Source organism: Aotus nancymaae, unplaced genomic scaffold (genome assembly GCF_030222135.1).
Source record: "Aotus nancymaae isolate 86718 unplaced genomic scaffold, 86718_ANA_hifiasm-v0.15.2.pri h1tg000058l, whole genome shotgun sequence".
NCBI lineage: Eukaryota > Metazoa > Chordata > Mammalia > Primates > Aotidae > Aotus > Aotus nancymaae.
In genome coordinates this window covers 6,376,441-6,389,607 of record NW_026988472.1, presented here as the reverse complement: position 1 = coordinate 6,389,607, position 13,167 = coordinate 6,376,441, and the positions used below count along the sequence as shown (strand labels likewise).

Here is a 13,167-nt window from a genome sequence, read left to right as displayed (position 1 = left end):
GGGTAGGGTCCTAAAAACATATGCAAGCTCAACCTAAGCACGGAAAAGGAGAAACAAACCCTTCCTTTTACCATGTGTGAGCTGAAGGCAGGCGATCTGTGGACCTGTCATCTCGATGGATCTGAAACTTCTGAATGCCATTCATGCCTTCAAGGGCAGCAAAGCCTTGCAGGGGTACCTTGGAAGTACCCGTGACAAACTGGAGGAACTTGGCACGGTCAGCTTGGTCGAAAGAACGCAATGCTCTCCAGAACCACTGGATCTGTAGGAAGGGACCCATGAATCCAGTGTTAGGTAGAAGCTCCTAGAAGCATGGTAGGGGGATGGAATCTGGGAAACAGGGCTGGACTTGGTATCTGAGGCAAGTCCCTTTTGTGGGATGAGCTATAGTTCCTTTCACATTCATAAGATGGGCAAGAGAAGTCTGATACGCTCCAGGAGAATGAAGAGTTAGATATAAGTAGACTGTCTTTTACAAGCACCTTCCTCTAAGAGTACTACTGGTTTATTTGGTATCACACGAACTAGCATTGGTAAAAGGACCACATGAGGAGGGATGCCAGCAGCAGCTCACCTGAATAGAGTTGGACTGGTATTTGTGGTATTCAGTGTTGGATTTCAGATCATCGATGTCAATGGTGGGCAGTCCTGATATGAGCAGCTCTAACTCCTGCTCAGTGAAGATGGAAATGAGGCGCTTTGGAATGATCTCATAGAAGCCTTCTAAGAAAGCTGCCAGCTGCTTGCGGATGGCTCCTGGTGAAAAAACCAAAAAGCCACATGCCTTTTAAACTCACACAACCGTTAAGAGGTCAGAGATCCCCAATCTGGCTCCTTTTAACATCATCTACCACTGTTAGCTGGGACTACAGGCATGCATCCCCACGCCTGGTTAATTTTAAAATTTTTTTGTAGAGACAGGGTCTTGCTATGTTGCCCCAGGCTAGTCTCAAACCCCCTAAACCCCTGGGCTCAAGCTACCCTCCTGCCTCGGCCTCCCAAAGTGCTAGGATTGTAAGTGTGAGCCACTGTGCCCAGTGAAGCTTTTTTTTTTTTTTTTTTAAAGACAGAGTCTCACTCTGTCGCCCAGGCTGGAGTGCAGTGGCATCTCAGCTCACTGCAACCTCCACCTCTGGGTTCAAGCGATTCTCCTGTCTCAGTCTTCCGAGTAGCTGGGACTACAGGTGTGTGCCACCACACCTAGCTAATTTTTGTATTTTAGTAGAGACAGGGTTTCACCATGTCGGCCATGCTGGTCTGAAACTCCTGAACTCAACTGATCCGCCCACCTTGGCCTGCCAAAGTGCTGGGATTACAGGCGTGAACCACCACGCCTGCCCAAAGTTAAGTATTTTTGATCAAGTATTTTCCCTTTTGTGCAAGGCATTTGTGGCTCTGTTATAGTGGAGGAAAACAAAACATGCCTTTGAAATAAATGAAGTCTGACCTCTTCTCATATTGGGCAACTAGAGGTCTAAGGAACATTTCCCCTACCTGTCATTCTCATCTGGCATACCAGGTGTACATACTCCTTCTTATTCTCCTCTGTGACCAAGATGTTCGCCCCGTTGGGTTTGAGGTCACGAACTTCACAAACTCCAAACTCTTGAACCTAGAACAATCAAAACACCCATCATACATAACAGACTTCGTCTAGGATGGGATTAGATACCTGGGAACACACCCGAAACTGCTTGCCATTTCCTGGGCAGAGAGATGAGGCAAGTCCATACAAAACAGTGACTCTTCTCACTACTCAGCTCGCAACTCCCCTGATAGGGAAAGGCTTTGGGTAGAAAAGAGGGAAATTACTCTTTGGCCCTGAGACCCACAAAGAAGGCAGAAGGGAGTAAGGCAACCATCAGTGGTAAAAGGGAAAAGGGAATGGCTAATATACGTAACTGAATGTAATTTTTAAGGAAAACAATTTGGGAGAAGAGTAACCTTAATTACCTTCATTTTTCCCCCACTTACATTTGTACAATTTTTCTACAAAGACCTACCTTTTGGAATGAAAAATTATGTATTGGAGCATTTTTTAAATAATGAAGGTGGAACTTGGAAATGGCCTGGATTGTCTTACAAATTCTGGTTTTACTGTTATGTCACAAATACCTGCTGCAGCTTTCAGAAGTCAAGATGCTTCCTTAGAACTATGAGAAGGTCATGCGGTGCTAGTTCTAAGCTGAACCTAGAATGGATCTTCTAGACTGGTTGGAATGTGCTGTGGTTAGGATTTCCTGAACCTACCTCAGTGCTGAAGGTGAGGTCATAGCCTAGCGTGGAGACATCGTTTTCCAGCAGATAAACCAGCCCCTGGTAGAAGTGGTAATCTTCACTCTCCATATCTGTGTATCTAGAAAAACACAATTATCCAGGGTCATGGTTTGCAGGTGGGGGGAAGGGCAGCACAGTGATGGGACACAAAAAGACCAGACCCCCCAGGACTGAGGACAGTCCCAGGACGATGCCTTATCCTCACCTGACTGACTTGCCCAAGATGTGTTTGTAAAAGGATCGAGTAAAGTAGCACTCCAGGAGACGGTTGTCATATACAGCTTTGGCCACAATGCGTCCGACAAACTTGAAGTAGCTGAGGTGGTTGGGGTTGCAGTGGGAAGATGGATTGATGGTGTAGGTGACTCGATCACCAGGTGAGGTACGGAACAAGGCATACATAGGGTTAAACATCTCTCGAGAGATGATCATATACCACTCCCGCAGGAGCCCACCAGCATCCTGCCCTTCTTCTCCTTCAAACACTATATACCTGCATAAGAAAGCAGAAGCAGAAAAGAGCTGTGCAGAAAACCCAGGACAAACTCAGTCATTTGTGTGATTGAGTGACTGTAAAGCAGTGTCAGATGAAAAGGTGAACAGACAGCCCAGAAGTGGAGTGGAGATCTGGGACCAAACAAAAGCACCACCGACAGAGGAGATGTCCCAAAATGTTAGTCAAGGCTCACAGATATTCCAGAAAACACTAATAGGAAAGGTACCAGAGGACTAAATGAGGCCTTGCTTAACGTGAAGTGGGGAGGGGAGAAAAGTGGTATTAGAGAGGGATAAGCCCAGAGTCCCTATTCTCTAAAGGTATTTGGTGGTGGAAGAACATGGCACACAGTCTGTCTAGGGAGACTCCTTGACTTCTTGTGATTACACAGATGGTGAGCCCACACCACAAGAGATGGGGAGGAATCATGAAACAACTCCAATGTCTTTCATCTCATCAGCTCCTACGCTCGGTATTATAAACTGCTGATCTTCTAGGTAGCTTAAGAATCACCAGTGAGCAGTAACCAGTGTGGTGGGGTCCACTCATACAAGGGCAGATTCCCCCAATCCATGGTGCCATTTGCTCAGCAAGCAGGTATATCCTTATAAACACCAAAGACTTTCCTATCTGGGAATTGTTGCATAGCTTAGCTAAAGGGCCAGCCAGCAGGGCAGGCCCAGAAGATAGCAGTAAGCTCAATAAGATTATCTAAAGCCAGATTCCCATGGGGAATTTCTATTACGGAGGGCAGCACCTCCCGAAATTTGAGGCCAGAGCAAGTCATCACTACTGTGCAGGAGGCTGCATCTCCCATCCCCTATCTTTTCTCCGTTCCAGGGCCCTTACAATCGATTCTTCATTTCTTCAGGGGATTTGCGATGCAGCTCACGATATGAGTCTTCAAACACATGGTCACGACGGACATGCACAGCCATGTCTTCTTTCCGGAGCCCCTCGTCTAAACGCTCCAGCTCTTGGCGGAAATATCTTGGGAGGTAGAAAAGGAAGGAAGACAGGATTAAGGGTGGCAGAACAAATTTGTTTGTCTGATTAGGAAGAAGACCCACAATGATGCTCCTTCTATCCTCCAAACACTTCGATCTCTGCTCCCCACCTGCTTGGGAAATGCCCAGTAGTTGGGAGAGGTAGATCACTTATTACCAACTCTACATTTTTCTTACCTCCACTGAATAAGGGCCCACAAAGACTGTGGCATGTGATTTCTGCCACAAGCAGGTAAGCATGTATACATGCACAAGGAAGAGGAGAGGCATAGGGATGACTCCAGGAGTGCTGTGGATGCCCCTGGAACTCTGCTGTGAGTGTACTATGGCTACCTGTGCCTCCTGTACTACCCCCAAAGGATGGAATGGAACTTTAGAAATCATGTGGTTCAAAAATTGTGTGACTGTTGTGCTGATGAAAAATGCAGATGGGGTGAAGCCCAAGGAGTATTTACTTATGATGGCCATCGATGGTAGAGCTGTCTCTTCCCTCCCCACAACCACCATTCCAAGTGCTGCCACTAAAGGAAACTTCTGGTCTCAAGAATAACTTTGGAGGCCGGGCGCGGTGGCTCACGCCTGTAATCCCAGCACTTTGGGAGGCCGAGGCGGGTGGATCACGAGGTCAAGAGATCGAGACCATCCCGGTCAACATGGTGAAACCCTGTCTCTACTAAAAATACAAAACAATTAGCTGGGCATGGTGGCGCATGCCTGTAATCCCAGCTACTCAGGAAGCTGAGGCAGGAGAATTGCCTGAACCCAGGAGGCAGAGGTTGTGGTGAGCTGAGATCACGCCATTGCACTCCAGCCTGGGTAACAAGAACGAAACTCCGTCTCAAAAAAAAATAAAATAAAATAACTTTGGAGGGGAGATATCATCTGAGGAGTTCTCACCCCCTCAACACCCCAATATCCAGGACACATACTTGCGCTTGACATCGAAGTCGAGGACACGAATGTAGTCTACCAGGACAGCAAAAGGCCCATCAGCAAGGTGGGTCGTGGACTGCCGTAAGATCTGGTTTAACACAGTGCGGTGAGTCTCTGAGGGAAGAAGTGACAGCAGGAATTAAGCACATTAAGAGCCCCAGAAGATGCAAGACAGCCAACCAGCTAACAACTCTCTCTTCCTTTCCCTTCCTCTTCCTTATTTCAGGGCTCTGAAAGGACTAGTCAAAGCAAAGGGCCCACCCTTGAGGTGTGAACGTGAATCTGAGCATTTCTACTCTAAATCTGAGCATTTATCCTGAGGCCATGGTAAACCATGCAGGGTTTAGATGCATAGATGTGTGTACATGTACACACACACACACTCTCTCTCACTCACTCTCTCTCTCTCTCTCTGGAATCAGCTAAAGATTAACTGTATGAAACAATCCTGTTTAAAATGAAGCCTTCTACAACTGGCAGCCTAAAAGTTTCCTGTACCTGCAAAGCGAAGGAACTTCTGTGTGTCAGGGGGCAGGCTTGAGGAGATGTGCATAGATGAGGGCTCCCGGGAGAAGAATGGGTCAAGGGAGGAAGGCGTGGCTGGGGTTAATGGGGCAGGGGAGAGCGGAGGAGGCTCGTCCTTGATGTGTGCCAGCTGGCTCTCTCGGGTGTCTCGAACAGGTGGCTTGCTCTCCCGCTCTGTGGCATGGACCAGAAAGAAGGCCTCAACAGCAGGCTGTAGCACTAGAGGTAGGAATGATGGGGAAGTAACATTTTACTTTGCAAACTTCAACATGTAAATCTCTTTGCCCTCATGAACAAATTATAAATATGGAAGAAGAAATAATGAAAACTAGGCTAGGTGTGGTGACTCATGCCTATGATCCCAGCACTTTAGGAGGCTGAGGTGGGAGGACTGCTTGAGCCCAGGAGTTTAAGGTCAGCCTGGGCCATGTAAGTGAGACCTCATTTCTGATTGGGAAAAAAAAAAAAAAAAAGAAAGAAAAAAGAAAAAAAAAGGCCAGGCGCGGTGGCTCATGCCTGTAATCCCAGCACTTTGGGACGCCGAGGCAGGTGGATCACCCGAGGTCAGGAGTTCGATAACAGTCTGAAAAACATGGTGAAACCTCGTCTCTACTAAAAATACAAAAGTAGCTGGGCGTGGTGGCACATGCCTGTAATCCCAGCTACTTGGGAGGCTGAGGCAGGATAATTGGTTTAACTTGGGAAGTGGAGGTTGCAGTGAGCTGAGTTCGTGCTATTGCACTGCAGCCTGGGCAGTAAGAGCAAAACTCTGTCTCAAAAAAAATAAACAGGGCCGGGTGCGATGGCTCACGCCTATAATCCCAGCACTTTGGGAGGCCGAGGTGGGTGGATCACGAGGTCAAGAGATCGAGACCATCCTGGTCAACATGGTGAAACCCCGTCTCTACTAAAAATACAAAAAAATTAGCTGGGCATGGTGGCGCATGCCTGTAGTCCCAACTACTTGGGAGGCTGAGGCAGGAGAATTGCTTGAACCCAGGAGGCGGAGGTTGTGGTGAGCCGAGATTGCGCCATTGCACTCCAGCCTAGGTAACAAGAGCAAAACTCTGTCTCAAAAAAAAAAAAAGAAACAATGAGAACTTGCAGGGAAATATGATGATAGAATCAAGTCACAGAGGAACTTCCTTGAGGCCAAAGAAAAATAGGATAGGTAACCAGTTATAAAGATTCCCCTTGTCTACAAAGTGAAAGATACATGCTATTAAGAGAAGGTCAATCTTTTTTTTATGATATTGAGGTCAGAGAAAACACACTTCTCTTTTGAATTCTCATTACAGAGATACTGAGGGAGAGGAGTAACCTGGAAGGAAGAAAAACAAGCTGGCAGGAAGGGCCCCAGAGCAGACCAGTGGGTTGGGACCTGGGCCTTTAGGCCACAACTCACCTAGCACCGCATGCTGGTCATGGGATTCCTCTAGTTCCTTTAGACACTCCCCCAGCATGTCCCACAGCTCGTCCAGGCTCAGCTGCTCACTGAGCAGGGGTAACTCAGGTGGTCTTTCTTCCTTTTCCTTCTCCCCCTGTGACGTTCCATCGGAGGCTGGAGGGCACACAGAACAGAGTCAGAAGGTCCTCAAAATTTCCCTTCTACTTAGATTTTTCTAGACTGAACACACCAAATAATATATACAGCAAACAGAGGGGACCTTGGCCACTGAGTGGTACTCACTCAGCAATACCTGAAAGCAAGGTCTAGGACTGCACTGGATGACATTTACATTAAACAGAATTAATAAAATAATGAATCTGGTTCCTCAGTTGCACTAGCCATATTTCAAGCGCTGAAAAGCCACAGGTGCTACTGTAGATCTGGACAGTGCTAGTGTAGTCACTGCCTCACTAGTTTCCAGAGAATCTATGGATTACCTCAGGGTAATGTAACAACAGTGGAGCTGTGGGGTTGCCTCCCAGTTTACACAGGTCATTTTAGGACACTATCCTCACTGAATTCTGACAGCTGGCCTTGGAAAGTAGGCTGTCTTTTCCTCATTTTTGTTTCCAAGGACAGCATCAGGATGTTAAACTAGATCTAATGACCTTTTTTTTTTTTGAGTCGGAGTCTTGCTCTGACACCCAGGCTGGAATGCAGTGGGATCTCGGCTCACTGCAACCTCCGTCTCCCAAGTTCAAGCGATTATTCTGCCTCAGACTCCTGAATAGCTGGGATTACAGGCACAGGCCACCAGCTAATTTTTTTTGTATCTTTAGTAGAGACCAGGTTTCACCATGTTGTTCAGGCTGGTCTTGAACTCTAAATCTCGTGATCCGCCTGCCTTGGCCTCCCAAAGTGCTGGCATTACAGGCGTGAGCCACTGCGCCTGGCTGACTGATGCCTTCTAAATTAGTCATCTTGTCCTGGGGCCTTTTAAAACCCTGAGAAGCCATGGTGTGACAGATGGAATCCCATAGCTGGTACTTTTCCTCATACTCACTGGAGGCTTATTCTAAACTCTGCTCAGTAGCTAAGCAGCAAGACCCAGCCCCATCTTCTGCGCGGGGAGGAACTGACTGTTTTCTCATCAACCCCTGACCCCCATACACCTGTTCTGCTTAGGTTTTTTCCTGACCTTTACTTTTCATTCTTTACCCAAATCCTGACTATTCCTTCAAGGTTCTGATAGCCTTAGGTTTGAATCCTGGCTCTGGTACTTGCAAATCATATGCGCTTAACGAAAAAGAAGGTGAATACAGAACAGGGGAATAACATCTATCTTCCCAAATCCTGATAAAAAGTAAATGACTTAATATAGCATTTCAACAATGGTTGTCCTCTAAGAATACTACTCCATGGGAATGTGTTAAGAGGGTGCCAAAAAGTATTCTATGTATGACTGACTTTGAGAAATGCTGCTAACAATGGCATTCATGTGTGCTTCTCTAAGCCCTATACATATGCTCAGTTAATCCTAACACCTGAACATTCCTATTTTACTTTTTAAATTTTATATCTCTATCTCTATCTATCTATCTATCTATCTATCTATCTATCTATCTATCTATCTATCTATTTTTAAAGACGGGGTTTTCACCATGTTGGCCAGGCTGGTCTCAAACTACTGACCTCAAGCAATCCACCTACCTCGGCCTCCCAAAGTGCTGGGATTACAGGTGTGAGCCACTGCGCCTGGCTAACATTCCTATTTTAAACAAGAAAACCTAACAAAGAGGTCTGTCTCAGTTCCCAGAACCAGTAAATGGGGGAGCCAAGATTTAAAACATGGGAGAATAAGGGCAGGTGGATCACCTGAGGTCAGGAGTTCGAAACCAGCCTAGCCAACATGGTGAAATCCTGTTTCTACTAAAAATACAAAAAATTTAGCTGGACATGGTGGCAGGCACCTGTAATACCAGCTACTTGAGAGGCTGAGGCAGGAGAATTGCTTGAACCTGGGAGGCAGAGACTGCAGTGAGCTGAGATCGTGCCATTGCACTCCAGCCTGGGTGAGAGAGAGAGACTCTTCTGAGAGAGAGAGAGAGAGAGAGAGAGAGAGAGAGAGAGAGAGAAAGAGAAAAGCAAAGCAAGAAAACAAAACATGGGAGATTGAAGTGGGAGCATGGCTTGAGGCCAGGAGTTTAAGACCAACCTGGGCAACATAGTGAGAACCCCCTCATCTCTACAAAGATAAAAAATTAGCCAGGGATGGTGGCCTGTACCTTATAGTCTCAGCTACTCAGATAGCTGAGGCAGGAGGATGGCACGTGCCCAGGAGTTTGAGTTTGCAGTGACCTATGACTGCATTACTGTATCCCAGCTTAGGTGAGAGAGAAATACCCTGCCTCAACAACAAAGCAAAGCAAAGCAAAGCAAAGCAAAACAAAACAAAAGATCTAAAACACATGCTGGGCTGGGCACAGGAGGCCAAGGCAGGTAGATTACCTGAGGCCAGAAGTTTGAGACCAGCCTGGTGAACACAGTGAAACCCTGTCTCTACGAAAATACAAAAAATTAGCTGGGCATGGCGGCATGTGCCTGTAATCCTAGCTACTCGGGAGGCTGAAGCAGTAGAATCACTTGAACCTGGGAGGCAGAGGTTGCAGTGAGCTGAGATTGGGCGACTGCACTCCAGCCTGGGTGACAGAGTGACACTCCATCTCAAAAACAAAAACAAAACAAAACCAAAAAACCACACTAGCCGGGCATGGTGGCACATGCTTGTAATCCCAGCTACTCAGGAGGCTGAGGCAGGAGAACTGCTTGAATCTGGGAGGCAGCGGTTGCAGTGAGCCGAGATCGTGCCACTGCACTCCAGCCTGGGCAACAGAGCAAGTTTCTGTCTCAAACAACAACCACCTCCCAACCCCACAAAAACATGATGTCTGAATGCATAACAGCCCACCATAGTTTCTTTATTACAGGAACTGCAGTGTGTTTTGGTTTTCAAACACCTATTAACATTTAGAGAAACCTGTGTTTACTGGAACAAATGGGAAAACACTGGGCTTATATAGGCTGGGAGCAGGGGATTCAGCAGACATTCCAGAAGACTGGCTCTCCCTTTTGCTTGGCTGGAAACAGGAAGTAGTACTGACCAATGGATTGAGTATCTTGAGCACTGGGAGATGGCTGGTCCACATCCATGGGTGATTCCTCCCTCCGGACAGATGTATCTGACTGGCTAGACTCCGACTAGATAAAAGGGAGACAAAAATCACATAAGGGTGCAACTCTGCTTTCCTTAGAGGCAGGCAAGAGGTTGGCCCTTCTACTTCTCACACACTGAGGTTGCAAAAAAGTTTCCCATACTTGGGTGGGGAAACTGTAGCCATCCAGGACAAAAGGATGCCTTTCCCAACTCTTTTGCTTTTCTCCACCCTAAGTTTTGCAAGCTTTTCCCCACAGCTCCTTAGATGCCTACATTTCCTAGTCTACACTCCAGATCTGTGACCAGTCAGAACTAGCCTCCTGTATACAGACTTCAATTCTTTTATGCATGCGTGTGTGTGTGTGTGTGTGTGTGTGTGTCTAAAATTCAGATGAGTAGAAGGTAGGTTTGCTCTTTGTTTCTGTTTGCTCACAAAAGGGGAAATAATAGAAGAATGAGAGCAATCTCTCATGGGTTATTTAAAAACCCAACATCTTTTCAGGTAATGGGAAAGAGACTAGGCAGAAAAAATACTCCAGACAAACAGCTTTATTTTCCCTTTCTACCTTCCTGGAGTCACTGCCCCTAAATTCAAGGCTTTTCTCTGCCTATTCAATAAAACCATACTACATAATAGTAATTATATGCAAAGAAATATCAGGTCTTAGGATACCTGTCTTGGATCTTGGAAAGGTAACTTACATGTTGCAAGGACAGGAAAACAATGAGAGAGTGCCACAGCATACACATGTGATGCCAGGCTTTTACTGGAGCCACTCTGTGCTGGGACCCCAACACTGAGCTGGCTACTTAAATACCTGAAGGTTTCCTCCTAAAAGTGCCTGAGTGCCTAGGTGCCAAGGGATTATGGAGAATAAAGGCAACGAGCAGGGTGGAGGGAACAGCCACAGACAGAGTGGCTGTGTGGGATATGTACCAAGCTTGGGGGACTTTCAAGGATAGGATATCTGAGATGTTTCTGATGTACCTGCATTGTTCCATGAAACTGAAAAAAAACTTTATCCCATATCCCCTCAGAACCCAGACAACACTTAGCATCAGGCAGTTTGCAAAAGCGCCACTGTTGACTGGATAGCTGGGAGTGGGGCATGATGGCCAAGCCTTAAATTAAACCAAACCAACAAACCAATCAACAAATAGGAAAACACCAACAGAAAGTAACCCTTTTGTCCAGAAGCATTCATATAGCAAACTTAATGCAAAAGCATACAAGGTAAAGGCAATGAAACCCCACTGATGGCATGGTGGGGGGATGAGTGGAGAGACAAATGAATGAGGGGCCACAGGCATCATGCTAACCGTTGCTGCTTGTTGCTGTCTCCGCGCCCTTTGACCCTCACGTACCATTTGTATAATGGCATCAGCCTCAGCCTCCAGCTGCCGAACAGCTGCCTGGATGCTGCTAGCTGAGCCTAAACTGGAGGAACCTGGGAGAAAGAAAAAGAGGAAGGCAAGATATAAAATACAGGAAGTGGGAATGCCCGATATTCTCTCTCCTATCTCCTGGGCCGCCACAGGGCATCTTGCTGAGGTCTTTTGAGCTTTAGCTCAGGAAGCTTCAGAGTATTCATCATCAGGGGCTAAGATTTACCATTATAGGTAAGGCGGGGCGGGTATGATGCTAGACAGACGGATTGTTTTACACAAGAGAGTTCTGTGGGACAGGAGGAAAGAGGTAGGGAAAATGATTTGGCAAGCCACAGCTTAGTTACAACAAATGACCAAGGAAGCAGAAAGGAGATGCACCTAGTGAGTTAAGTCTTGTTCAGCAAAAGGTTGGCCCCCAACTTCCTTGCCAATTCCCACTCCCCCTTAATTCCCACTCCCCCAAAGCACTTCCTACGCAGAGAGCTTGGATGAGATGTAGAATGCAGCCATCAACATTCTGAAAAAAGGATAATCATTTTCCTCTTAGAAAGGTCAAACAGGAAGGAGACAGGCCGTTAGGCTCTGCACCTCCACGGACTCTGGCTTTACCACCACCAACCCTTCCCCTCAACTGGACACTCTAGTTCCATACCTAGCCTGCCTGTCTGCTTGGCTTTCTTGTTAGCCCGGCGTGTGTCGTCCCGGAGCTGGATGATGACCTGTAGTACCCTCAAGAAGAACTTCTGGGTAGATGTCTTGGATGTCAACATGGACATAGAAGGCAGCTGGAGCTCCCGGCCACCCAAGGGTCGCTTCTGAGATGCCACAATTACCACATTCTCAGCCATGTCAAACCTGGATAGTGTAGAGGTGGCTTGCGTATATTGACAGCATCAAAGTATAAACACCCAAAGCAAGCAAGGCTTCCTGGTGTCAACCAGAGGGGTAAGGAAACTTAGAAGGAAATCTTCCAAGTAGGAAGAAGTGGAAAAAAATGGGTCAAGTGTGTATAGAACAGATAGGAAAATCACCCAGACAAATAAAAAAGACCAGGAAACCAGCAAGAGTCATCTTCCAGAATATCCCAGATTCGAGCCCCCAGCGAAAGGGTGGCTACCACCCACCTGCTCTGCATTTTGCCCTTCAGCTTGGTGGTCTGTGGCTGCTCCTCAGGTAGGCCATCAGGAGAGAGGGTTTCACATTGGGCTCGCCGCTGCTGCTCGAGGTTGTATTCCCGCAGCTCAGCCAGCAGGGTACCTGACCAGGCAGAGGAGTCAGCAAGTGTTCAGAGACTCCCCTAGTAAAGTGCCTGAAAGCCACATCTCTCTAAGACACCTGCTCAGGCCACTCTTCGTTGCTCAGCTGCAGAGAACCTAGAGTGAGCTGGAATCATGCTCTGTTCAGCTTATTATACGTGTCTATGGTTCTTCACCTGGGACTACCAATTTACCTATGGCCACAGGGATCTGCTGAATCTGCATGAAATGAGTCTCATGTAGAAGAGAAACAGTTATCTACTCTGGAGGCTAGACAGACCATGGTTGAAATCCCATACATCTCTTGAAATTACTTGAGGTTTTGTGGTGGTTTCAGGCAAATTTCTTGACCCCTTGCCCCATTTGCTTACCCATATAATATTGGGAATATTACTGCCTAACCTCACAAGGTTGCTATGAGAATTAAGAGGTAATTATATTGTAGAGTGCCTAGACACTGCCTGGCCCATAGGTGTGGAATAGATGGTAGCAGCCAAGAAAGGTCAAAGGTCAAATTCTTTCTGGAAGAACCTTGTAATTTTCATGCAGCAAAGAACACCCTGAGTTATAAAGAACAACCAACACTCCTATCACCCCAGACTTAGGGACATGGGGGTGAAGGAGAGAGAAAGCTTAAGTATGTAGACAAGATCTAGGGAGACCCATGATTGGGATGGGGG

At 46.8% G+C, this 13,167-nt stretch overlaps 1 protein-coding gene across 10 annotated transcripts in view; it reads right to left on the bottom strand.

Moving 5' to 3' along the window:
• The window catches only part of HUWE1 (HECT, UBA and WWE domain containing E3 ubiquitin protein ligase 1), a 160,459-nt gene that overhangs the window by 1,132 nt on the left and 146,160 nt on the right, over positions 1-13,167 (bottom strand). For 9 of the 10 annotated variants that reach the window (XM_064364329.1, XM_012471722.3, XM_012471723.3 and 6 more), the window contains 13 exons: positions 12,356-12,488; positions 11,884-12,086; positions 11,163-11,290; positions 9,790-9,886; positions 6,644-6,799; positions 5,212-5,457; positions 4,710-4,827; positions 3,623-3,763; positions 2,483-2,770; positions 2,251-2,356; positions 1,495-1,612; positions 575-756; positions 72-262 (listed from right to left, as the gene is read on the bottom strand). In XM_064364329.1, the coding sequence (XP_064220399.1) occupies positions 72-262; positions 575-756; positions 1,495-1,612; positions 2,251-2,356; positions 2,483-2,770; positions 3,623-3,763; positions 4,710-4,827; positions 5,212-5,457; positions 6,644-6,799; positions 9,790-9,886; positions 11,163-11,290; positions 11,884-12,086; positions 12,356-12,488 (2,107 nt within the window). The remainder of the gene's footprint in view (positions 1-71; positions 263-574; positions 757-1,494; positions 1,613-2,250; positions 2,357-2,482; positions 2,771-3,622; positions 3,764-4,709; positions 4,828-5,211; positions 5,458-6,643; positions 6,800-9,789; positions 9,887-11,162; positions 11,291-11,883; positions 12,087-12,355; positions 12,489-13,167) is intronic. The other variant, XM_012471729.3, reaches the window with a different exon arrangement.